This window comes from Rana temporaria, chromosome 6 (genome assembly GCF_905171775.1).
Source record: "Rana temporaria chromosome 6, aRanTem1.1, whole genome shotgun sequence".
Taxonomy (NCBI): domain Eukaryota; kingdom Metazoa; phylum Chordata; class Amphibia; order Anura; family Ranidae; genus Rana; species Rana temporaria.
Window position 1 is genome coordinate 148096659 of NC_053494.1, and position 26911 is coordinate 148123569.

Sequence of the window (26911 nt, forward strand, 5' to 3'; positions counted from 1 at the left end):
ACGCCCCTTAACGCCACCCACACTGTCTTCTGGGAAACACACTGGTCCCAGGAGACAGCGGGGACCAGTGAGGATGGGCCGCGCCACTCGCTCATGCGCAGTAGGGAACCGGGCAGTGAAGCCGCAATGCATCACTTCCTGATTCCCTCACTGAGGATGGCGGCAGGGGCAGCCGAAAGACAAGCAGTTGCTCGGCTTCAGCTACCGACATCGTGGGCGCGCTGGACAGGTAAGTGTTCATTTATTAAAAGTCAGCAGCTGCAGAATTTGTAGCTGCTGGCTTTTAAAAAAAAATTTGGATGGACCTCCGCTTTAATACAAGAAAGGACTTTGCTCGCTTTGGAAACTGCAGCTTGGCATTGCATACTAATATTAAAGTGGAGTTCCACCCAAAAGTGGAACTTCCGCTTTAAGCACTCCTAGCCCCCTTACATGGCACATTTGGCATGTCATTTTTTTTGGGGAAGGGGAGTGGGTGCTTAGTTTTGAATGGGACTTCCTGTCCAAATTCCCTCGTCCGCCTACAAGCCGCCTAGGTGACGACATTTCTCCCCCTAGGTGGCCCCTCCCTCTCGGCAATCTTCTGAGACATGTGACAGGTCCCAGAAGATTGGCTGTCCACTGGGAGAGCGCATGCGCAGTGAGCGCCCGGCCATGAAGCTGCAAGCTGTGCCCACAGTTTCAATGGAGGCACAGAGAAGAGGAGGGGGAGAGGAGCGGGGCTCCGTGCGGCCGAATTGCTGGATTGTGGGACAGTTTAAGTGTCTGTTTATTAAAAGTCAGTAGCTAAACTTTTTGTAGCCGCTGACTTTTAGAAAACTTTTAGAAAACCCTGGAACAACCGCTTTAACCACTTAAGGACCATTCAGTATTTTTTGCTAGAAAATTACTTAGAACCCAAAACATTATATATATATATTTTTAGCAAAGACTCTGGAGAATAAAATGGCGGGCGCAATATTTTATGTCACACGGTACTTGCGCAGCGGTCTTTCAAATGCAATTTTTTTTTTTAAATAAAAAAATAAGAAAACAGTATGGTTAGCCCAATTATTTTGTATATTATGAAAGAGGATGTTACCTCGAGTAAATAGATACCAAACATGTTACGGTTGAAAATTCCGCACAAATGAAATGGCGACAAACAACAGTACTTAAAAATTTCCATTGCCGACTCTTTAAAAAAATGTAACAGTTACCAGGTTACAGTTACAGAGGAGGTATAGTGCTAGAATTATTGCTCACACTAATGATTGCAGCGATATCTCACATACTGTATGTGATTACAACACCATTTACATTTTCTGGTACGACTTACGTATGTGCTACGTATGTGTTTTCTTTGTTACTTTTTGTTTGGTGCTTTACAATGTATTTATTTATTTTATTTTTTAACACTTGCCCGTTAACCTCCCTAGCGGTATGATTATTTCAGATTTTAGGTGCTGAAAGCGGTACCATTATTTGCAAGGAAATTTGGCGTTTTATACTGTAGGCCTGTAATTTTTAGGAATAACTCACTTAAATCTGACCAAACAAGAGTCTAGTAGGCATCCCGGGTATAAAAAAAAAATTAAAAACAAAATGATAAATTATAATATAATAAATAATTATAACAAATAATAATATAATTATAATAAAAATTATTCAATAATGTAATCAACTCAAAATCACTGAAATTTGCTCAGTTGCAGAATTGTCGCTGTCATTACTTTTATTTTTTTATGACGAATTTCCCCACAAATCGCTATCGCACAATTCTGCAAGTGATTATAATTTATTATCGCTGTTTTCTAGCTGCTCTAAAACCATTTTTGACATAAAGGGACACTTTTGGTTGCTATGGACAATCTACAGTTTGCAGGTAGAAAGAACAGTTTTTATTATATAAAAGTACATGCAGGACACTGGGCAGACCACTAGGGACAAGGGGGGTGTGTATTTTTTACATACAGTTCTGTAATCTATAAGATTACAGTATACTGTATGTAAGGTGTTTGTTTACCTTTTTGAATTTGGCGCCGTTCTCCGCTTCGTTCAACGTCGCAGGGAACGGAGATCGGCGGCACACAGAGGCACTGTGTGAATTGAGCGAGCACCCGCTCGCTCACACAGCGCGGTGGCATCGCTGGATCCAGGGACAAGGTAAGTAAACCATGCCTGTGGATTCAGCCAGGGCAAGCTCGAGTCTGACTCGGGGTTACCGATTGCAGCACAGAAATGTAACCCTGAGTCAGACTCGGGAATACCGCCAGGGGGGGTTAAAAAAAAAACACATCACTGATCACTTTTATTGCTGTCACAAGGAATGTAAACATCCCTTGTGACAGTAATAGGTGGTGACAGGCACTCTTTATGGAGGGATCGGGACCCCAAATTTCTCCTTTTCACTTCAAAGTATTCAGATCGCCAAACTCTGCAACACTGGCAGCTGAGTAAACAGGAAGTGACGTTGTGACGCTGCTTCCGGAATTTTACTACGGAGACCCGTTCGAAGCTGAATACGGCTTCATTCAGGTCATACGTGCCGGATCACGGCTTGGGTCTCCTGGTGGTACGGGAGGCCTAGGAAGAGCAGCGGACAGCGGCTGGAGGGGGCATCCCCTCCTGCTGCCTGGGATAACGGCCGAGCAGCTTCCGAGCCAGATCGGCTGTTATCACCAGATAGCTGACCGCCCACTCTAAAAAAAATGGTACAGGGTATAGCCTGCAGCTGCAGGCTATACACCGATACATCCACTTCTTTCTACCGCCGTACCAGTACGGCAGTTTACGTGAAGTGGTTAAGTGGTGCCAAACACCCAGATCCTTCTCCACTATGGATTCCCCCTGTTTTACTCCTCCTAGTATGTGCAGTATAATGCATGCATATTCTTAGCCCCCAAGTGCATAACTTTACAGTCTGCCAGTTTGCTGCTGTTATAAGAGCCAAAAAAAATGAGTGCCATGCAGTGGCGGTTCGTCCATAGAGGGCGCTGGAGCGCCGCCCCCTCTGGCTCTCACCGCCACTGAGTGAAATAACATAGATTCATGCATTGCACGAATCTATGTTATTTTCGCCGCTGCCGCTGTTATTCAGATGGTCGGCGCTCAATGTCCGGCCATCTGAATAACGCCAGCTGGTTGGCTGTAGGGAAATGTCTATCAAAGCCAACGGCTCTGATAGGCTTTCCCAATACAGCCGGAAGCTTATTCTCGGAGCGCACAGACTGTACGCCCCTTGAATAAGATGACAGGCGTCTCAGCCAATCACGTTGGCCGGTTCTGGCTACCTGTAACCTGATTGGCTGAGACGCCTGTCAGTCATCGAGGGCGGGAGAAGACATCGTGGGACGTGGATGCCTGACTCCAGTAAAGGTAAGTGCCGGGCAGGGGGGGGGAAACGCAATTTACAGGGCACAGTGGGGACAATTGGCACAGCGGCGACCATTAAAGGGCACAGTGGCTGCGTTTAATGGCATGGCACAGTGGTGACAATGGATGGCACAGTGGCTGTGTTTAATGGCATGGCACAGTGGTGACAATGGATGGCACAGTGGTGACAATGGATGGCACAGTGGCTGCGTTTAATGGCATGGCACAGTGGTGACAATGTATGGCACAGGGGCTGCATTTAATGGCATGGCACAGTGGTGACAATGTATGGCACAGTGGCTGCGTTTAATGGCATGGCACAGTGGTGACAATGGATGGCACAGTGACTGCGTTTAATGGCATGGCACAGTGGTGACAATGTATGGCACAGTGGCTGCGTTTAATGGCATGGCACAGTGGTGACAATGTATGGCACAGTGGTGACAATGGATGGCACAGTGGTGACAATGGATGGCACAGTGGCTGCGTTTAATGGCATGGCACAGTGGTGACAATGTATGGCACAGTGGCTGCGTTTAATGGCATGGCACAGTGGTGACAATGGATGGCACAGTGGCTGCATTTAATGGCATGGCACAGTGGTGACAATGGATGGCACAGTGACTGCGTTTAATGGCATGGCACAGTGGTGCGAATTGATGGCACAGTGACTGCATTTGATGGCATGGCACAGTGACTGCGTTTAATGGCATGGCACAGTGGTGCGAATTGATGGCACAGTGGTGCAAATTGATGGCACAGTGACTGCATTTGATGGCATGGCACAGTGACTGCATTTGATGGCATGGCACAGTGACTGCGTTTAATGGCATGGCACAGTGGTGCGAATTGATGGCACAGTAGCTGCATTTGATGGCATGTAACAGTGGCTGCGTTTGGGCACAGTGAGACTGCAATTTTTTTTTTCCTTTGCGCCCCCCCAAAAATTTTGAGCACCAGCCGCCACTGGTGCCATGTCTAATAATTCGGAGACCGGGAAATTGTGCAACCCTACTGAGATCCCAGTCCTTACGTTTCAAACCTTTGCTCCAGAGGCCTGAGGCCTTGTACACATGACCGGTTTCCTCGGCAGAATCCATCAAGAAATTTGCTGGGAGATATTTTTTTGCCGAGGTAACCGGTCGTGTGTACATTTTCGTTGAGGAAACTGTCGAGAAACTCGACGAGCCAAAAAGAGAGCAAGTTCTCTATTTCCTCGACGGGAGTCTCAAATTGGCTCGTCGAGTTCCTGGTCGGGCTGGTTTCCGACGAGAAACTCGAGCGTGTGTATGCTAAGAAACCCGTGCTTGCTCAGAATAAAGTATGAGACGGGAGTAAAAGTAGCATTTGTAATGGAGATAACACATTTTTCAAGCTGTAACAGACTGAAAAGTGCAAATCGTCTCTTAACAAACTTTTACTTAACACGCAAACACATGAGATTAGCAAAACCAGCCACAAGAGTTTAGCCAGTGGAATCGAACTTCGCCTGCCGTTGTATGTGTTGTATGTCACTGCGTTTGAGAACGAGGAGATTTTGTCTTGACAGTGTGTACGCAAAGCAAGCTTGTCGAGTTCCCTGACAAGCCTAACAAGGAACTCGACGAGAAAAACGATGTGTTTCGCCTGACGAGTTCCTCGGTCGTGTGTACGAGGCCTAAGTTAGTACCTAGAGGATTGTTAAGCTGCAATGCCTTTTTTTCCCTTTGTGCATATCTCCGCTGTACACCGGCAACAGGTGCACTACAGGAATTATCTCTCCAAATAGATGTGAACAACAAACTTGTATAAATATAACATATTATAATAACAACGGCAAATACCAAGAATAATTCAAGCACATAAAAATTGGCTGGTATCGTCAGAATTTTTTTTCTTTTAGATTTGCACTAAGAAATTGTTTTAACATTACAGTTCAGAGTGTTTCCTGGTTCCCAGCATTCTAGTTCTTTGTGTGTGTAATTCTCTGTCATGTTTTATTATAGTGTATTTGTTTTATAATATGCCGGCATACAGATGTGCGCAAGCAAAATACAATGGTTGGCAAATAAAAAACATCTGAATGGTCTCCGAGGATATAGAGTCATCAAGGGGTATATCAATGAGACTAACAGGAACTTTGAAATCTCATTACCTTTGACTTCCCAAAGTGCTCACACTATGCAGACTCTCACTGATTGTTTAAAGTGGTATTAAGCCCTCCGTGTTTTTTTACTTTAACACCAACGTCTTGCCCCAGGACTTCCAGTTTACAACTTTTAATGGTGTTGGCTCCTCAGTGCTGCTTACTTTAAAGGGGTTTTAAAAGTTCATGTTTTTCCACCTTAATGCATCCTATGCATTAAGGTGAAAAAACGCCTGGCAATCACACCCCCCCATTTTACTTACCTGAGCCCGTTCACCTGCTCTGCGCATCCCCAGCATCCTCTTCTCCCCGGAATCTCGGTGTTGATTGGATAGATTGATAGCAGCGCAGCCATTGACTCCCGCTGCTGTCAATCGAATCCAATGACACGGTCGCCGGAGGCGGGGCCGAGTCATACACTCGGCGGCTATGTACGCCGAATGTATGACACCGGAGCGCGCCCGCAAGGTAACCCCCTTGGGAGAAAGCTCCCCAGGAGGGGTTAGCTATTGCGGGGGGGAACCGCCGTGGGATGGTAAAAAAAATCCTGCTAGAAGCATTTTTGAGGCACTGTAGGAGTGGTTTTGCCGGCGGTTTTAACCCTTTTTTGGCCACTATATTTGGCCACGAATAGCACCGAATAGCACCACGTAAATGACGGTAAACAGCCGCTAAAAATAGCGGTGCTTTACCGCCGCCGACCCAGTGTGAAAGGGTTCTAAAGCTGAGCTGTCATTCAATGGTGCAGAATCTGTTACAGCAGAGTAAAGACTGATTAGCTATGTCCATAAGGCTATTGTCACATTAACCTTTCCTGAGAAATATCTGTTTAATGCTCCTCCTTCCTTCCTGGTATATGACATTCCATAACTAGAGCTGTTATGATAAACTATATGTGAGGATAAGAAATGTACTGTAAGCTCATCTGCTGCTACTCCCTTCTCCATAGTGTTGCTCATCTCCTCTGCTTTCCATCTTCATAGTGGTACTCCTCTCCTTCACTGCACATCCTCATAGCGATCCTCCTATCTTCCACTTACTGTCTCCATAGTGGCACACCTCTCCTCCACTGGCCCTATCCATAGGGATGCTCCTTTGCTCTCCTGTCTTTGATTCCTCTCTTCCACCTTCCCTCTCCATGGTTAAGCTCCTCATTTCTGCCAGGGTAGTGTGGTAGTGCTCTTCTTTTCTATCTCCCTATCTATCATGGAGGTAATCTCCTCTACCTCCCCTCTCCTAAGGTGCGATCATCTCCTCGACCCATCTCTCCATAGAGATGTTCATCACCTCTCTTTACACTCTCCATAGTGATGCTCATCTTCTCTGCCTACCCTCTCAATAATGCCACATATCTCCTTTGCCTCCACTGTCTAATCCTCTCTTTACAGTGGCATTCATCTCCTCCACCTTCCCTCTCCATAGTGCCATTCATCTCCTCCCCCTCTCCATAGAAACGCTCATCACCAACCCGATGGATCAGGGGTCTCAGACTGGCGGCTCTCCAGCTGTTGCAAAACTACAAGTCCCATGAGGCATTGCAAAGCTGACAGTTACAAGCATGACTCCCACAGGCAGAGGCATGATGGGACTTGTAGTTTCGCAACAGCTGAAGACCCCCTGCTATAGATGATGGCACTCCTCTCCTTCACCTCTTCTCTGCATGGTGCTGCTCATCACCTCTGTCTGCCCTCTACATAGTGTCGCTTATCCTCTTTGCCATAGTGCTACTCCTCTCCTCTGTCTTCCTTTTTCTATAGTGGTGCTTATTTCCTCCATTCCCCTTTCCATAGTGGTGCTCATTTCCTCCATTCCCCTTTCCATAGTGGTGCTCATTTCCTCCATTCCCCTTTCCACAGTGGTGCTCATTTCCTCCATTCCCCTTTCCATAGTGGTGCTCATTTCCTCCATTCCCCTTTCCATAGTGGTGCTCATTTCCTCCATTCCCCTTTCCCTAGTGGTGCTCATTTCCTCCATTCCCCTTTCCATAGTGGTGCTCACTTCCTCCATTCCCCTTTCCATAGTGGTGCTCATTTCCTCCATTCCCCTTTCCATAGTGGTGCTCATTTCCTCCATTCCCCTTTCCATAGTGGTGCTCATTTCCTCCATTCCCCTTTTCATAGTGGTGCTCATTTCCTCCATTCCCCTTTTCATAGTGGTGCTCATTTCCTCCATTCCCCTTTTCATAGTGGTGCTCATTTCCTCCATTCCCCTTTTCATAGTGGTGCTCATTTCCTCCATTCCCCTTTTTATAGTGGTGCTCATTTCCTCCATTCCCCTTTCCATAGTGGTGCTCATTTCCTCCATTCCCCTTTAATAGTGGTGCTCATTTCCTCCATTCCCCTTTCCATAGTGGTGCTCATTTCCTCCATTCCCCTTTCCATAGTGGTGCTCATTTCCTCCATTCCCCTTTCCATAGTGGTGCTCATTTCCTCCATTCCCCTTTCCATAGTGGTGCTCATTTCCTCCATTCCCCTTTCCATAGTGGTGCTCATTTCCTCCATTCCCCTTTCCATAGTGGTGCTCATCTACTCCACCCCCCTCTCCATAGTGGCACTCCTCTCCAGAGTCGCATTCTTCTCCTCTAGTCCCTCCTCTACATAGTAGCCCTCATTTCCTCCACTTCCTCCAAAATGATGTTCATTTCCTCCATGCCCCTTCCCTTTCCATAGGGGGAATCACCTCCTCCAACATCCAAATGACCACAGTGGTGAAGTCAGAAGCTGATTGGCTACCATACTCAGCTGCGCCATATTTGGCACTCTCCAGTTTTAGTAAATCTACCCTGTGTCTTGTTCCTTTCAGCCCGTTCTTAAATGTCAAAAGATAATGTGAACTTGTCGTTTAGAAGCCCAAGGTGAACCTGCATCATAGTAGGTAGTCCCCAGTTTATATTCTTTCATCCCGTCAGTGCATGGGCTATGCTAAACCTTATAGCGTGGACGTGGTACAGCAGATTGTGCTGGAGAAGGAAAGTGCAGCTCATTGATCTTCTTTTGAAGAATCCGAACAATGAACGCTGCTGGCAGCAGGGCCGCCATCAGGAATTATGGGGCCCCTTACACAGCTTCAGGCATGGGCCCCCTGGAGCAGAGAACCGGGGGGGGGGGTGCTGCCGCCTTAAATTGATAAGCGGGGGGGGGCTGCCGCGGATTGAGAAGCGGGGGGGCCTTTACACAAAAACGAAGAAATAAAGAAAAAATATATAAAAAAAGGGGGGTAGCCATCCGGGGCCCTGGGGACCTCTGGGCCCTTTAATAAAAATAAAAAATATATATAAAAATATATATATTTTTTTTTTTAAAAAGGGGGTTGCCATCTGGGGCCCTGGGGACCTCTGGGCCCTTTAATAATATATATATATATATATATATATATATATATATATAAATGTATGTGTGTGTGTGTGTATATATATATATATATATATATATATATATATATATATAAAAAGAAATTGCAAAAAAGGGGGGTTGCCATCCAGGACCTCTGGGCCCTTTAATAAAAATGAAAAAAAGAAACCTCTGGGCCCTTTAATAATAAAAAATAATATATATATATATATATATATATATATATATATATATATATATATATATATATATATATAAAAATTTAAAATAAACATTTATGAAAAAAAGGGGGGTTGCCATCCAGAGCCCTGGGGACCTCAGGGCCCTTTAATAATAATAAAATATATATATATATATATATAAAAAAAGGGGGGGGTTTGCCACACATGGGGCCCTGGGGACCTCTGAGCCCTTTAATAATATATATATATATATATATATATATATATATATATATATATATATAAAAATATATAAAGACAAAAATATATATATATAAAAAAATATATATAAAAAAAATATATAATTTTTTTTATAAAAAAAGGGGGGTTGCCATCCGGGGCCCTGGGGACCTCTGGGCCCTTTAATAATAATAATAATAATAATATTATATATATATGGGGACCTCCGGACCTCTAAAAAATAAAATGGCTCTTTATTAAAAAATAAAATAAAAATATATATAAAATTTTTTTTTTTTTTATAAAAAATAAATAAAAAAAGGGGGGTTGCCATCCGGGGCCTCCGGGGACCTCTGGACCGCTAAAAAAAAAATTGGCCCTAAAAAAAAAAAAAAAAAAAAAAAAAAAAAATATTTTTTTTTAAAGGGAGTTGCCATCCGGGCCCCTGGGGACCTCCGGGCCCCTTACAGGTGTAATGCCTGTACCCCCCTGATGGCGGCCCTGGCTGGCAGGTGTTCAGTGATCAAAATGTATTGTAGCAAATGTTAAGGTCACAGCTGCTTACTGTACTCATTGTTTCTATGTCTGGTGTAAAATGTCTAAGGAATATGATGGAGGATCTTATCTTTTTTCATACTTTGGGAATTGCTGTGGTATTTGTGTAGACATCTGCTAAAGGGATGCAACAAATTAAGAGAAGCACAAGGGATTTAAATCTACTACTTTTTATGCCCTGGCCTCTTGACTTGAATAGTAACAGAATAGTAACAATAATGAATAGTAACAATGAATAGTAACAGAAAAACACAAATATCAGGTGAATACCGTAGTTCTGTTTCTTTTTTCAAGTCTGGAAGGCTTTTAAAGGGGTTGTAAAGGTACAAAATTTTTTTTCCTAAATAGTTTCATTTACCTTAGTGCAGTCCTCCTTCACTTACCTCTTCCTCCGATTTTGCTATTAAATGTCCTTATTTCTTCTGAGAAATCCTCACTTCCTGTTCTTCTGTCTGTAACTCCATACAGTAATGCAAGGCTTTCTCCCTGGTGTGGAGTGTCATGCTCGCCTCCTCCCTTGGACTACAGGAGAGTCAGGACGCCTACTAACACACCGCTCCTTTCTCTATCTGCCACGTAGAGAGCGTCCTGACTCTCCTGTAGTCCAAGGGAGGGGGCGAGCACAATACTCCACACCGGGAGAAAGCCTTGCATTACTGTGTGGAGTTACAGACAGAGGGACAGGAAGTGAGGACATTTAAAAGCGAAATGGAAGGATGAGGTAAGTGAAGGAGGACTGCACTAAGGTAAAGGAAGCTATTTAGAAAAAAGTGTACCTTTACAACCGTTTTAACTCATGTACAGACAGTAAGGGCCAGATTCTCAGTGGACATACAACAGCATATCTCCAGATACGCCGTCATTTCTCTGCGTTGTGCCGTCGTTTCTATGCGCCTGATTCTTAGAATCAGTTACGCATAGATATCTATTAGATCCGACAGGCGTAAGTCTCTTACGCCGTCGGATCGTAACTGCATATTTACGCTGGCCGCTAGGGGCGTGTACGCTGATTTACGCGTCGAAATATGTAAATCAGCTAGATACGCGAATTCACGAACATACGCCCGGCCGACGCAGTAAAGTTATATGCTATATGGTGGCGTAAGTGTGGCGTAGCAATGTTAAGTATGGCCGATGGCCGTCGTTCCCGCGACAAAATTTGAAAATTTTACGTCGTTTGCGTAACTCGTCCGTGAATGGGGCTGGACGTAATTTACGTTCACGTCAAAACCAATACGTCCTTGCGGCGTATTAGGAGCAATACATACTGGGAGATTTCCACGGACGGCGCATGCGCCGTTCGTGAAAAACGTCAATCACGTCGGGTCACAGAACATTTACATAAAACACGCCCCCCTGATCCAAATTTGAATTAGGCAGGCTTACGCCGGCCGATTTACGCTACGCCGTCGCAACTTACGGAGTAAGTGCTTTGAGAATACAGCACTTGCCCATCTAAGTTGCGGAGGCGTAACGTAAATCGAATACGTTACGCCGCCGCAAAGATACGCCACTGGATGGGAATCTGTCCCTAAGTTGTTATGTTCAACACTGGATCATCTTTCCTTCAGCATTAAATACCCTTTATGGAGGACAGGAGCTACACATTGGGGGTTATTTACTAAAGGAAAATCCACTTTGCACTACAAGTGCACTTTGAAGTGCAGTCGCTGTAGATCTGAGGGGGACATACAAGAAAAATAAAAAACAGCATTTTTGCTTTTACATGATTAGATGATATAAATCAGCAGAGCTTCCCCTCATTTCGATCTTCCCTTAAGATCTACAGCGACTGCACTTCCATGTGCACTTGCAGTGCAAAGTTGATTTGCCTTTAGTAAATCAACCCCATGGTGATCTAGTTGCACGTTGACTGTTTAGATTATTCCTTCAATGGAAAACATTGGTGTAAGTAATTATGAAGCATATAGGTCATGTTGTACCACGCAGTGACCTAAACACTAATTTACCAAAATTTCACTCTGTGGACATTTTTAAGCGGATGTCCTAGCATTGTACACTGATATGGGTATGTTGTGAGTTTATCATACATCTCATTCAGTGGTCTTCAGTAGGTGGCCTGGCCTTTACCTCTGACAGTAGCATGGTGTGAGTTTATTATACATCTCACTCCATGGACAGTCTTCAGTGTATGACCTGGTTTTGTATACTGACAATGGAACAGCGTGCGCTTATCATACTCAAGACAGCGCAGTTGCAAAGACAAGCAGTAATGCTGAAAGTAGTACAACTGTGCCACATCTTCCCAGCCATCAGATTAATTTCTGTTTTGAAGAAATAACTCTAATTGTTAGCTCTGGAGAACGATCTTAGTGCTGACACTTTGGGATTGATAAACTAAAGGCAAATAGACTGTGCACTTTGGAAGTGCAGTTGCACTCATTTTCCCCAGAGCTTAAAAAAAAGGGGGAAAAGGGCTGCTGATTTCTATCATCCAATCATGTGCAAGCACAGGGCCAATCCTAGGGTCACAGGCGCCTGGGTGCAGAAATATTTCTGGCGCCCCCACATGGGCCTCGTCATTTTACTAACTCCTCCCCTTTACAAATGTTTCTATGGCAATGACTCAACCACAGAGATGCTCCCCCACAAAGTCTTCATTAACCTGGGATCCTTACATGATCTCTTAACAATAAACAAAATACAGGAAGAGAAGCAGAGTACTTTATTGGGACCTGAAGGGGGGCCTCTGATGGAAACAGAGAGGGCTTCTGTTAGAGAGTCTGTTAGATGTTCGGCGCCCCCACCTCTGCAGGCGCCTGGGTGCAATGCACCCTGTGCACCCTGCCTAGGATCAGCCCTGTGCAAGCAGAAATGCAGCTTTTTTATTTTTCTTGCACTTGAATGAGTATTCTTTACAAAGTGAAGCTTTACCACATTTACTGAGAAGAATGTGTGCAACTGCCCTTGCCTGCTCTATTTGCCTTTAGTAAATTCACCCCACTGAGTGGGTTCCAGGGCCGATCCACCCTATAGGCTCACCATGCAAGCTGCTTCGGGCCCCGCAAAGCTGCAGAGGGTCCACTAAATTACCAGAGGCCCCGCCTGGTGAGAAGTCACACCCTCACCCCGCTTCTCAACTCGCTGGCTGCATGGGAGAAGAGGTAAGAAGTCAGTACCCCCCACTTCTCACTTTAATGTAAGATGTCATTACCGACAGCAGAACACCCCCTTCCCCCGCACAGGATCGGCACTGGTGGGTTCTATTAATAAATACATTTTACTTGGCTTTAACGAGTATGGTTCATACAGTACATTGATGATGTGGCATGTCTCTTAGATGAGCACTTTTAGAATTATGCCCCGTACACACAATCAGAATTTCCAATGAAAAAAGTCAGATAGAATTTTTTCATCGGAAATTCCGACCGTGTGTACAGGGCATTAGAGTTATGTTTTAAAACTTTTACATTTGACTGTTTTATTAATTATGTTTGAATGCAATGTCTGACACTAATCTCTCTGTTACAGGTTGTGAATCAGTGCATGAGAAGGCACCATCAGTGAAAGCCCTTCTTCTTGCAGGACCAGCGGGTGTTGGAAAAAAGATGCTGGTCAATGCTATCTGCAATGAGACGGGAGCGAACTTGTTTAATTTATCAGCAGCCAATATAGCTGGAAAATACCCAGGCAAGAGTGGACTGCAGATGATGCTGCACATGGTGCTGAAGGTGAGTAGGAGACAGCTCTATCTCTGGCAGGGGTTGATTTACTAAAGGCGTATAGAATGTGCACTTTGCAAGTGCAGTTAAACTCATTTCCCCCAGAGCTTAGTGCAGGTACAAGGAAAAAAAAAAAAAAATTTTACTTGCACATGATTGGATGATGGAAATCAGCAGAGCTTCACTTATTTCACTAAGCTCTGGGGGGGAAGTGCAACTACCCTTTCAAAGATTTAGCTAAAATGTTCGCTGAGAACTTTTAAAACTCTATAGGGTTGATTTACTAAAGGCAAATAGACTGTGCACTTTGCAAAGTGCAGTTGCCCTCTGCAGAACTTTGTAAATCCCCTATGCCTCTTGCTAATTGGTTGTCCTCAACTGACAAAATGCTCTGTATCATTAAAGGGTCACTAACGGAATTTTTTAAGCTAAATAGCTTCCTTTACCTTACTGCAGTCCTGGTTTCATGTCCTCATTGTTCGTTTTTGCTCTAATCCTTCTCTGTTCTGAACACTTCCTGGTTGCCTGATGAAAAAAGTCATGGAAGCTTTCTCTCTGTGGTCACTAATCAATGAGGTGTGATTACTGTGTGTCTAAAACCCCACAGCACCAATCAGTTTCGTTTTCCAAACCATCACTGCCCTGTATTGGCTCTGTGCAGCAGAGAAGCAGGAAAAATGCAAAAACGAAACTGAAACTTTACATTATATGATTGATTTTTATCTATTTTTAATCATTTTTAAAAGGAATCAGTTAACTAATATGTCTCTATACCAGGGGTGGGCAATTATTTTTTCGAGGGGGCCACATGAGAAACTAAAAATATTTTGGAGGGCCGGGCCAAAAGGCTAAACTCAATACTGCATAAAATCAATTGTATTTCTTTATAAAAAGCAGTAAATATCATTGTTGGACAACTGGTACGAGTACTTGTTATAGACATGGCACAGGAGGGGGACAGAGGCTGGGGACATGGCACAGGAGGGGGACAGAGGCTGGGGACATGGCACAGGAGGGGGACAGAGGCTGGGGACATGACACAGGAGGGGGACAGAGGCTGGGGACATGACACAGGAGGGGGACAGAGGCTGGGGACATGGCACAGGAGGGGGACAGAGGCTGGGGACATGGCACAGGAGGGGGACAGAGGCTGGGGACATGGCACAGGAGGGGGACAGAGGCTGGGGACATGGCACAGGAGGGGGACAGAGGCTGGGGACATGGCACAGGAGGGGGACAGAGGCTGGGGACATGGCACAGGAGGGGGACAGAGGCTGGGGACATGACACAGGAGGGGGACAGAGGCTGGGGACATGACACAGGAGGGGGACAGAGGCTGGGGACATGGCACAGGAGGGGGACAGAGGCTGGGGACAGGCAGCCACTGTTTAATCAATAACAATTGATTAAACAGTGGCTGCATGTGATGGCACAGTGGCTGCGTGTGATGGGCACAGTGGCAACAATTGATGGCACAGTGACTGCGTGTGTTGGCACAGTGGCTGCATGTGATGGCACAGTGGCTGCGTTTGATGGGCACAGTGGCTGCGTGTGATTGGCACAGTGGCTGCGTGTGATGGGCACAGTGGCGACAATTTATGGTGGCACAGACTCATGGGCGTCCGCTAAAACTTTTTCAGGGGGGGGGGGCGCTTCAGCAGCGGCGATACACAGTCGCATTTTACCCTTTCATCGACTGCTAGCGGGGGTTAAAAGCTACCCCCCCACGTTAAAATTTAAAAACACCCCACTGTGCCCCCTGCATCTTTCAATATCTCTTTGTCCTACTGTGTACCCCGTCTCCACAACTGCACCTCTGGACCCCTTTACATTACACAGCACCCTGGATCACTGGACCTATTTCTATTATTACATAGCTATACAAAATTAAATGGTTCAACTCACCATAATGCAGAAACAGTTGGAGACCCGAGTGTGTCACTTGCCACCATCGCCTGCCACGCGTTGCGGATTGTCACTTGCCACGTCGCCTGCCACATGCTTATCACTTGCCACGTTGCCTGTCACATGTTGTGGATTGTCACTTGCCACGTTGCCTGCTGTCACATGTTGTGGATTGTCACTTGCCACGTCGCCTGTCACATGTTGCGGATTGTCACTTGCCACATCGCCTGCCACATGCTTATCACTTGCCACATTGCCTGTCACATGTTGTGGATTGTCACTTGCCACGTTGCCTGCTGTCACATGTTGTGGATTGTCACTTGCCACGTCGCCTGTCACATGTTGTGGATTGTCACTTGCCACGTTGCCTGCTGTCACATGTTGTGGATTTTCACTTGCCACGTTGCCTGCTGTCACATGTTGTGGATTGTCACCTGCCACGTCGCCTGTCACATGTTGTGGATTGTCACTTGCCACGTTGCCTGCTGTCACATGTTGTGGATTGTCACTTGCCACGTTGCCTGCTGTCACATGTTGTGGATTGTCACTTGCCACGTTGCCTGCTGTCACATGTTGTGGATTGTCACTTGCCACGTTGCCTGCTGTCACATGTTGTGGATTGTCACTTGCCACGTTGCCTGCTGTCACATGTTGTGGATTGTCACTTGCCACGTCGCCTGTCACATGTTGTGGATTGTCACTTGCCACGTTGCCTGCTGTCACATGTTGTGGATTTTCACTTGCCACGTTGCCTGCTGTCACATGTTGTGGATTGTCACTTGCCACGTTGCCTGCTGTCACATGTTGTGGATTGTCACTTGCCACGTTGCCTGCTGTCACATGTTGTGGATTGTCACTTGCCACGTTGCCTGCTGTCACATGTTGTGGATTGTCACTTGCCACAGCGCCTGTCGCACATTGTGGATTGTCACTCGCCACATCGCCTGTCACATGTTTATCACTTGCCACGTTGCCTGTCACATGTTGTGGATTGTCACTTGCCACATCGCCTGTCACATGTTTACCACTTGCCACGTTGCGGATTGTCACTTGCCACGTCGCCTGTCACATGTTGTGGATTGTCACTTGCCACGTTGCCTGTCACACATTGTGGATTGTCACTTGCCACGTTGCCTGTCACACATTGTGGATTGTCACATCGCCTGTCACATGTTGCGGTCCGGACTGTCACTTGCCTGCTCCAATTGTCCCTTGCTGTGTCCCAGAGTCAGGACCAGGGTTGTCAGCAATGTCAGGCAGCAGAGAAATTATTTAAACTCTCTAAATTCCCGCGGTGCCTACACAGAGAGGAAGGGGGCTGCTGGGCGGGCAGTGAGAGATGATGTAATCTCTCTGCTCCCTCCCGCTTAACAGCTCGCTGATTGGCCAGCACTCGCTCAGGCATAGACACTCACCAAGCCAATCCGCCCAGCCCACAAGTTCTCTCACCTGACACCCGTCAGCGGAGCCGCCCGCACTTTTAGCTGTCACTCGCCCGCACACTATGTCACTCGCTCCCTCACCAGCCCACACAGCTGCCCACAGCCTGGCCTGCTAGCTCTCACCCATCCACGGCACTCACCGGCCATCCGCTGTTAGATTTCAGGGGGGGCCGTCCCGCTGACAGGGAGGGGGGGGGGCGATCGGGGGAGATATACAGTGCAGACACCTCACGGCTCTCCTCTCACTGTCACAGCGCCACGGCTCTATTTACCAGAGAACTCTGCAGCGGCGCTGTGACAGGGAGAGGAGAGCCGTGAGCTGTCTGCACTGTAATTCTCCCCCGATCGCCCCCGTCTGTCAGTGGAGCTAGCTCTAATTTCATTCATTTCATTCAATCATGACATTGGCACTGGTTTCTAGGGGGGGGGCGAGAGCCCTCCCTTGCCCTGTAGACACTCCCCCTTGGACGGATCTGTCCAATCGCGAGCAAGGGGGAGTGTCTATGCGACTCCCCCTTGCTCGCGATTGGACAGATCCGTCCAAGGGGGAGTGTCTATGCGCGGCGGGGAAAACAGCTGTTCAAACGAACGCTGTCTATAATGTTCCCCGCCGCGGTGATTAACGTGGCGGCGGCGATTTCGGCGGCGGCGGCGGGGGGCCGGATTAAAAAGTCCGCCGGGCCGTATACGGCCCGCGGGCCGTAGTTTGCCCAGGTCTGCTCTATACCCTGTAAACAGTCATTTCAGCAAAAAACATTTTTTTCCTTTACAACTCCTTTAAGTTTTAGGCTGCCATTTCTATTCCTCCCTCTTTAGATGTAGCAAGACAGCCAAATCTTTTTTTTTTTTAACATTAATTAATACACAACTTCATGTTTTATATAATCATATTACCCACAAATTCCATTTGATATGACCACAATATCCCCATAAAAAATATTTCCTAATTGCTTAACCACTTCAGCCCTGGTAAATTTTACCCCTTAATAAACAGAGCATTTTTTGCGATACAGCAACTGACAACCGACGTTGTTTTAACTGACAATTGCGCGGCTGCGCGACGCTGTAACTAAACAAAATTGACGTCCTTTTTTCCTCACAAATAGAGATTTCTTTTGGTGGTATTTGATCACCTTTGAGATTTTTATTTTTTTCTCTATAAACAAAAAAAGACCGACAATTTTGGAAATAAATTAATATTTAGCTATAATAAATATCCCCCAAAAAAATATATCAAAAATAATTTCTTCCTCAGTTTAGGCCGATATATATTCTACTACATATTTTTGGTAAACAAAAACCGCAATAAGCATACATTAATTGGTTTGCGCAAAAATTATAGCGTCTACAAAATAGGGGATAGATTTATGGCATTTTTTTTATTTTATTTTTTTACTTCTAATGGCAGTGATTTTTTATTGGGACTGAGACATTGCGGCGGACAGATCGGACACTTTTGACACTATTTTGTGACCATTGACATTTATACAGCGATCAGAGCTAAAAATAGCCACTTATTACTGTATAAATGACATAGACAGGGAAAGGGGTTAAACACTAGGGGGGAGATCAAGGGGTTAACTGTGTTCCCCCAGTGTGTTCTAACTGTAGGGGGGCTACCTAGGACATGACAGAGATCACTGCTCCCGATGACTGGGAGCAGTAGATCCCTGTCATGTCACTAGGCAGAATAGGGAAATGCCTTGTTTACATAGGCATAGGCAGTTCCCCGTTCTGCCTCTCCTCGCCGGGCTCCTGCAGTGCGCGCGCCCGCTAATTCCAAATAGGTGCATGCGTAATGTCTTTCTTTGTAATTTCTGTCTTTGGTCCCCACTTCATCTCTTGCAGATACTGTTGGTTAATGAAGCTGTTGGTGATAGTGAGACTGGAGTGGGTTGGCTAGAGCCAGCAACCTGGAAAACTGGTTGCAATATCCATAATAGAGTGACCCAGGTTTCCAGTGTCCCTCCAATGCTATACACAAGGTCCAAACTAACATGGAGTATCACTTTATGTATTTTTGGGGAACCACCAATTGCTTTAAGATTTAATATATATGGCATAATATTTAGAAATTCCTGGAATCGCACACCACTTCTAGAGGGTAAAATCTACTTTAACCACCACTTGCCCACCGGGCCTATTTTGGCACTTCTCTCTTTCATGTAAAAATCACAATTTTTTTTGCTAGAAAATTAATCAGAACCCCCAAACATTATATATATATTTTTAGCAGACACCCTAGGGAATAAAAAGGGGAATAAAATGGCGGTCATTGCAACTTTTTTTCTCGCACAGTATTTGCGCAATCATTTTTCAAATGCTTTTTTTGGGGAAATGAATTAAAAAATAACAAAACAGTAAAGTTAGCCCGTTTTTTTGTATAATTGTGAAAGATGATGTTACGCCGAGTAAATAGATACCTAACAAGTCACGCTTTAAAATTGCGCACACTCATGGAATGGCGCCAAACTTCGGTACTTAAAAATCTCCATAGGCGACGCTTTAAAAATGTTTACAGGTTACTATTTTCGAGTTACAGAGGAGGTCTAGTGCTAGAATTGTTGCGCATGCTCATACGGCGATACCTCACATGTGGGGTTTGAACGGCGTTTACATATGTGGGCGGGACTTACATGCATGTTCGCTTCTGAATGCGAGCTACCGAGGACAGGGGCATTTTGAAAAAAAAATTATTTAATTTTACTTAATTTTTTTTTTTTTACCTTTTTTTTTTTATCACTTTTATTCCTATTACAAGGAATGTAAACATCCCTTGTAATAGGAATCACTGTGACAGGTCCTCTTTATGTAGAGATGTGGGGTCAATAGGACCCCACATTTCTCCTCCAGGCTTAAAAGCATGAGATTGTGAAAAACAAAACGTCACAAAAGACGTCACAACGTCGCGCCCAGGCCTCCGACGGTCATAGAGATGACTGGTGATTATCTGGTCAATCTCTATCATCGGTCTCCGGCGCTGGCCGACCCGTTCCCCCGGGCCCCTGATGGCACGGGAGAGCCCGGAGAAGCACCGGATGGCGGCGGGAGGGGGATACATCCCCTTTCCACTGCCTATAAGAACAATCAAGCCGCTATGATCATTCTTATCGTGCACAGAATCGCCGGCAGAAGACGGTGATATCTGAATGATGCCTGTAGCTGCACAAAGTCGAGGACGTCATGTGACGTCCTCGGTGGGCAAGTGGTTAATATTATACAGGATTGATATAACGCCAACAGTTTGTGCAGCACTTTATAATATAGGGAGACAGTACAACAACAATACAATTCAATACAAGAGGGTTGGAAAGGCCTTGTTCCTGAGAGCTTACAATCTAATAGGGATTGTTCAGCCCATGCACAAACAGGGACACCCCACACAGGATCTTCCCTCTAACATGTTTAACCCCTTACTGAGGCTTAAAGTGAAACTAAACTCTTTTTTTTTTTTCTTTTTAACTCTTGTTTAGGTATCCATTCTGAACTCAAAAAGTACATTCTATTGCTCTCAACCTCCTTCAAAATCTTCAGATTTCTGGCTACTTTTATTCCCCATGGTCCCACTGTATGTAACAACATAGCCACCCTCTGTTGCCCGCTCATGAGATGGACTATGGGATTTGTAGTGTTCATTGAGCAGTGCATATGACCATAACAAACTGCACTGCTTCTTCCAAGCAAACTGAAGTGAGGGGTAAAAGGAAAGGTTTGGGAACTTATGGAGGCAGACTGAATCTAGTGGGAGTGGTTTTATAATTATCAATCAGCTGCTTGCACCTGAAGGGCTCTAATTAACAAATTGGTAGGGTCTGCATCTCTTTAGATGTAATTTCCCTTTGAGGAGTATCTCACCAAAAATGACATTTTTGTTGCAGGGGATGCCCAAAATCTGATTTGTATCTTAGTGCAGACTTGTGGGAAAATCAGTGAGCCAATCACATAAGCTGGAAATTACATTTTCTGGGTGTTCTGTACACCATCTGTGTACAGAACAACTCCAGGTAGCCATATTGCATTACATTTTACAGAAAATTAAAAAGAAAAAGTAATTTTTAGGCTTCATTTCCATGGACGTTTTTGGACGTTTTTACAGCCACTTTTCTGAGCTTTTTTTGCAGCTTAAAAAGGGCTCTCCATGTTAGTCTATGGCCTCATGCCCACCATGACGTATTTGAGCTGTAGAAGGCTGATCCGTTTTTAAGCTGCAAAAAAAAACAGGACCAGTTCGTTTGAAGCTCCAGCCTTAGAGCTGTAAAAACGCCAGAATTTAAAAAACGCTCAAAAACGCGCAAAAACGCTAAAAACCGCTACTGCATCGTTTTTGAGCTCCAGCTCAAAAAAAAACATGGACAGGCGTTTTTAAGCTGTAAAAAAGGCTAAAAAAAAGTGGCTGTAAAAACGTCCATGGAAATGAAGCCTAAATAACACTAATTTACAATCTGACTTGTGTCACAATTTTATATGCTTTATTATTTTTATTAGCTATTTTTTTCCCCACGTAATTGGAGTTACCCTTTAAATAAAATTAAACACAATGATGAATATGTGTGTAATTTCACCAGTAACTTTACGTCAATCTATTTGTATACCACAATGTAATGTAGATTGAAGATTTCCAGAGTAATCAAACATTTGATTGGTGTAACACCTGGAGAACATTACTATACATTACACAATATATTCGTATATATGGGTTCACATATGGATGATGCTGTAACGTCATGCAGTCATTTCGGGGGAGATTCCAGAGTATGAAGGGGATGTTTATTCAAAGGCTTATTTTGCCAAGTGTAACATTTTTGGATAATTAATTAGCTCAATGTAAACCCAGAGCAGCTGTGTGCTTCATCATCAGCAAATACTTGTGTTGATTTATTATCTACCAGCATGTACCATGTTTCCAGTGCAAGGGGGTGCAGTGACATCACTGGGCTAAGGGTGTCAGAGGAGAAGCACATTTTCTGACATAAGCTTTGCAGGAAGATATGGAATGTAAACATGGAGAAAGTAGACAATGGCAATAAAGGAATGCCAGACAGCGCAGAAGAATACTAACCTGTATTAGGTGATAATTCTGGGTGCTGGAAATCATGTATCAGTGATAATAGCAGAACAAAACAAACAAAAAAAAAATGAAAAATGTAAAATTAGGTATATTGGGCCAGATTCTCAAAAGAGATACGATGGCGTATCTCCAGATACGCCGTTGTATCTCTGAGTCTGGCCAGTCGTATCCATGCGCCTGATTCTTAGAATCAGTTACGCATAGATTTCTATTAGATCTCGTTAGTCTCTTACGCAGTCGGATCGTAACTGCATATTTACGCTGGCCGCTATGGGCGTGTACGCTGATTTACGCTTTGAAATATGGAAATCAGCTAGATACGCAAATTCACGAGCGTAAGCCCGGCCGACGCAGTACAGATACGCCGTTTACGTTAGGCTTTAACCGGCGTAAAGTTACCCCTGCTATATGAGGCGTATATGCGGCGTACCAATGTTAAGTATGCCCGTCGTTCCTGCGGCAAAATTTCTTAATTTTACGTTGTTTGCGTAAGTCGTCCGTGAATGGGGCTGGACGTAATTTACGTTCATGTCGAAACCAATACGTCCTTGCGGCGTATTTGGAGCAATGCACACTGGGATATGTCCACGGACGGCGCATGCGCCGTTCGTGAAAAACGTCAATCACGTCGGGTCACATAACATTAACATAAAACACGCCCCTATGTCCCACATTTGAATTAGGCGGGCTTACGCCGGCCTATTTACGCTACGCCGCCGCAACTTACGGAGCAAGTGCTTTGAGAATACAGCACTTGCCCGTCTAAGTTGCGGAGGCGTAACGTAAATAGGATACGTTACGCCCGCACAAAGATACGCGGCCGTACGTGAATCCGGCCCATTGAGTACCAAAGTGTTCCTAAGCTGTGCATTTACTGCTACCGAGGTGAGAAACTCTGCCCGCAAGTCTCCAGGAGCTTAAACTACACGGGTGGTGTTATAATCATTCAACTTTTATGTTTAGCCACTTGTTCCCGATCTACTACACATTGATGTTAGCATATTGCAATTACTTGTCTACCAGGGAGAAGGTAAAAGTACAGTGCAACCTTGGTTTACTAGTAACGTGGTTAGCGAACGTTTTGAATAACGAGCAATTTTTAATTTTTTTTAAATCCTGACTCGGATTGCGAGTGTTGTCTCGCAAAACGAGCAGAATTCAAGCTAATGAGGTGTGCAGTACCGCATTTGGCCAGGGGTGCGGGGGCACCGGTGACACTCAGTTCGGAGACATTCGGAAAGAATCACGCAAAACTACTCGGAAATACTCCGTTCCTGAGTGTTTCCGAATCTTTCAGAGGGTTTCCGAGATCAGCCGAGTTATCCCTGAGTACTTCCAAGCCTCTCCGGTGCCCCCCCAGCTCTGGCCACATGCATTATTGTATGCTGTAGAAGTCAACGCGGAACGAATTATCTTTGTTTCCATTGACTGCTATGGGGAAACTCGCTTTGATATGCAAGTGCTTTGGATTAAAAGCATTCTCCTGGAATGGATTATGCTCGTAATCCAAGGTTCCACTGTATATCTAAAGCCAAAACCTTGTATTTTTACTTTGTAGACAGAGTAGGAAATAGTTAAAACCCCTGTGTTTCTTTCTTTGTTTTTGCGGAATTGTACCCAGTGGGGCATCTGAAATTTCTGCCTACTTTCTGCCTAAATGAGATTGGCAGGAGGCAGGGAAATACCTGCCCTGATGTGTAGCTCTAGCTCTTTGGGCTTTGCTGTACCTCACTATCATACACGTGTAGAGATTTGATTATGGATTAGAGGTGCTGTGTACTAACCAAGAATATGAATATAAAGGCACTTCGGAGCATGCCACTGCTTAAACCAGTAGTCTGCCATTCAAGACACAAGGTAAATGTATATCAGCGTACAGACATTAGATGGTGAGCAGTCATGCATCAGGCCATTAAACAATCTTCAAACTGACAGAGCCCAGTACAAGCATTAGTGTTCACATGGTGCAAATGTAGGTGCTGGTGTATAATAATAATAAAAAAAAAAAAAGATGTGGCAAAACCTTGTGCAGTGTCTTTTAAAAGGATTGAATGAAATGAAAAACAGACAAAAAATATACTCACAAATGGCACCAAAAGGTACAGAAACCTCACACTGGCAAAGGAAAACAGGATGTGAGTGGTCCATGTGGCTTGGACCTTAGTCGCTCACAGACTGACAAGCTGACACATTTCGAGGGTGAGACCCTCTTCCTCAGAGCTTCAAGAAAGAGGGTCTGTCCCTCGAAACTCATCAGCTTATCTGACTGTTAGGGAGAGAGGTTCAGACCACACAGAGCACTCGCACCCTGCTTTCCTTTCCCAGTGTAAGGTCTCTGCATCCTTTGTTGCCCTTTACTATTGTTTCAAATATTTTATTGAATTTTATAATTATCAACAAAATTCCATTAACAGAGCATATTCAATAATATAATAGAAATAGATATTCCCAGTGCCGATCCTGACCTCCCTGGGGCCCTAAGCAAAATGACATGTCACATTAAAGAAGACGGGTGGGGGGCGCTGCCGACAGTGACATGTCACGTTAAGGATTAAAGTTGAGAAGCGGAGGAAGGGAGTCACCCCTCCAGGTGGGTCTTGTGAGCAATTTAGGAACTTCTCAGGAAACCAAGGTGCTGGCAATGCACAAGGCAAATGTAGAATTTCAAAAAGGGATGGACAGCCGCACTCCAAAGGAACTTTCAAAAAGTTGTCTTTATTTGTAAAAATGGACATGCATTACAAACACAGACCATGACTAAGCACTGAATCAGTGTGAAACGCGTCGGCTGTCCCTTCTGTCTGTGTTTGTGATGCATGTCCATTTTTACAAATAAAGACAACTTTTTGAAAGTTCCTTTGGAGTGCGGCTGTCCATCCCTTTTTGAAATTCTAAGGTTGAGAAGCGGGAGAGGGGGAGTTCTGCTGTCGTAAATGACACCCTACATTAATGTGAGAAGCGGGGGGTGCTGACTTCTTACCTCTTCTCCCATGCAGCCAGCGATTTGAGAAGCAGGGTGAGGGGCCAAAAATGACTTCTCACCAGGCGGGGCCTCTAGTAATCTGGTGGGCCTTCCGCAGCTTTGCGGGGCCCTAAGCGGCTTGCATAGTGAGCCTATAGGGCGGATAGGCCCTGGATATTCCATTAACAGAAGATGTACAATAGTATAGTAGAAAAAGGCTTAATCATTCAGAAAAGTAACTCTTATAAATGTAAATGAAAATCGATAACCTAGCGGATTGTAGGATAAGATTATGTAACATGAAGTGTCAAAATCATAGCTTCATGGCAGCTATTTGACGACAAGTAATTGAGAAAGCCTTTTTCCTATTATAAGTACATTTTGAGCTTTTAAAGGTAATGCACAAAGTTTTGCATCCTCTTTTTTTTTTCATTGGTCTTTATTATAGAGATGTCCCCAGTCTGAAGAGGGCTGTGTACCTGAGGCGAATCTGTGACTGAAGTGGATTACTAATGCTACTTTATGACTACAGCGGAAGACTTCACCTAAGACACCTAAGCACTGATGCATTTATTCTTTAGTTGGGTGCTTGTGTCTATGAGGAGCTGAAGGGGACCATTTAAAATACATTCCTTACTAACCTCTTGCAGGATAAAAACAGCAGTGGTTGACCAGGCAGAACCAATTAGATAGGCTTCTATGGAAGCCTGGCCAATGCAAAATTTCTGCTTTCCCCATTCTTACTGTAAATTGCTGGGCAGAGTAAACATTCTATAGGCAATTTAATGTTTGGGAAGAGTTAAAAGTAACATTTGGGACGTGCTTGTCCCCAGTGCCGGCCCAAGACATTGTGCTGCCTGGGACCAAGAATGAAATGCTGCCCCCCCCCCAAAAAAAAATCACGCCCACCAAAAGGCCCCCACATTTATTATTTTATGTCATGATAACTAAAGGGGACCCGTCATGGCTCTATACATGTATAAAGGAGTATAAAGAGGACCTGTCATAGCTCTATACATGTATAGGAGTATAAAGAGGACCTGTCATAGCTCTATACATGTATATAGAAATGTTCTGCCTGCCCGCTCTTGTCACCACTAACAGCAGCAGCGCAGGGCTCCTCACAGGCAGTGGCGCCTGCCCGCTCACTCGCTGACTGCTCCCCCCCCCCCTCTGCGAGTGTCTTCACAGGCAGCCCGGCGCCGCGCTCCTCACATGCAGTGGAGCAGGCAGAACAAGCTGGCAGGCGTCAGTATGCTGCCCCCCTGAAAGTGCCGCCTGGTACCCATGGTACCACCCGGTCCCATCATAGGGCCGGCCCTGCTTGTCCCCTATCTTTATTTAAAAATGTGAATGTCTTTAACACATGAAATTAGTCTTTAAAATAATTGAAGGAAGGAACCAAAACAGAATTCAGTCTTACAGTATATTAACATACCGGTATGTCTTTTTGTATTGAATATCTTGCATACAATATAGCATTATAAACAGCGTGATATCGGGGTTGCTCTGGAATGCAGTACATTCCCATTGTGAAGGTGCTGGAGATGAAACACATGTGCTTCACTATAGCAATGATGGAAGAACATCATCTAGTGGTGATTTTAGTACATCGCATGCTGGGAAACTCAACATGCCTTGATGTATGATGTGCGTTTATTTATACAGCACCACAATATACACTACACTTTCCTGTGTATAACAAAAAATTTACAGCAGCTAACATTATAACACAGTAGGAATAACACTCAATGCAGGAGAAAGACTATAGTATATACAATCAGCATATACTGAACACACTTTTTTGTTGGCTGTGTATTTATAAGAATTACAGAAAACCCAAAATAGTTTTTTTTCTTTATATTTTGCTTATAACAACCTGCTGTATGTGGAATATCATATTAATAGTATGTTTTCTGGTTACAGGTTGGCCGTCAGCTGCAGCCATCAGTCATATGGATTGACGATGCTGAGAAGACTTTTTACAAGAAAGTACCCAAGACTGAAAAGCAGGTGATTGCATATTTCCTTTCCTACATATTTGTCATCCAATAAATTAATGTCCT

The 26911-nt window shown here is 44.7% G+C and overlaps 1 protein-coding gene across 1 annotated transcript in view; it reads left to right on the forward strand.

Annotated features, from left to right (window-relative positions):
* The window catches only part of IQCA1 (IQ motif containing with AAA domain 1), a 297557-nt gene that overhangs the window by 250937 nt on the left and 19709 nt on the right, over positions 1-26911 (forward strand). Inside the window, exons 16-17 of the mRNA XM_040358492.1 lie at positions 13278-13477; positions 26772-26858. Coding sequence (XP_040214426.1) covers positions 13278-13477; positions 26772-26858 — 287 coding nt within the window. The remainder of the gene's footprint in view (positions 1-13277; positions 13478-26771; positions 26859-26911) is intronic.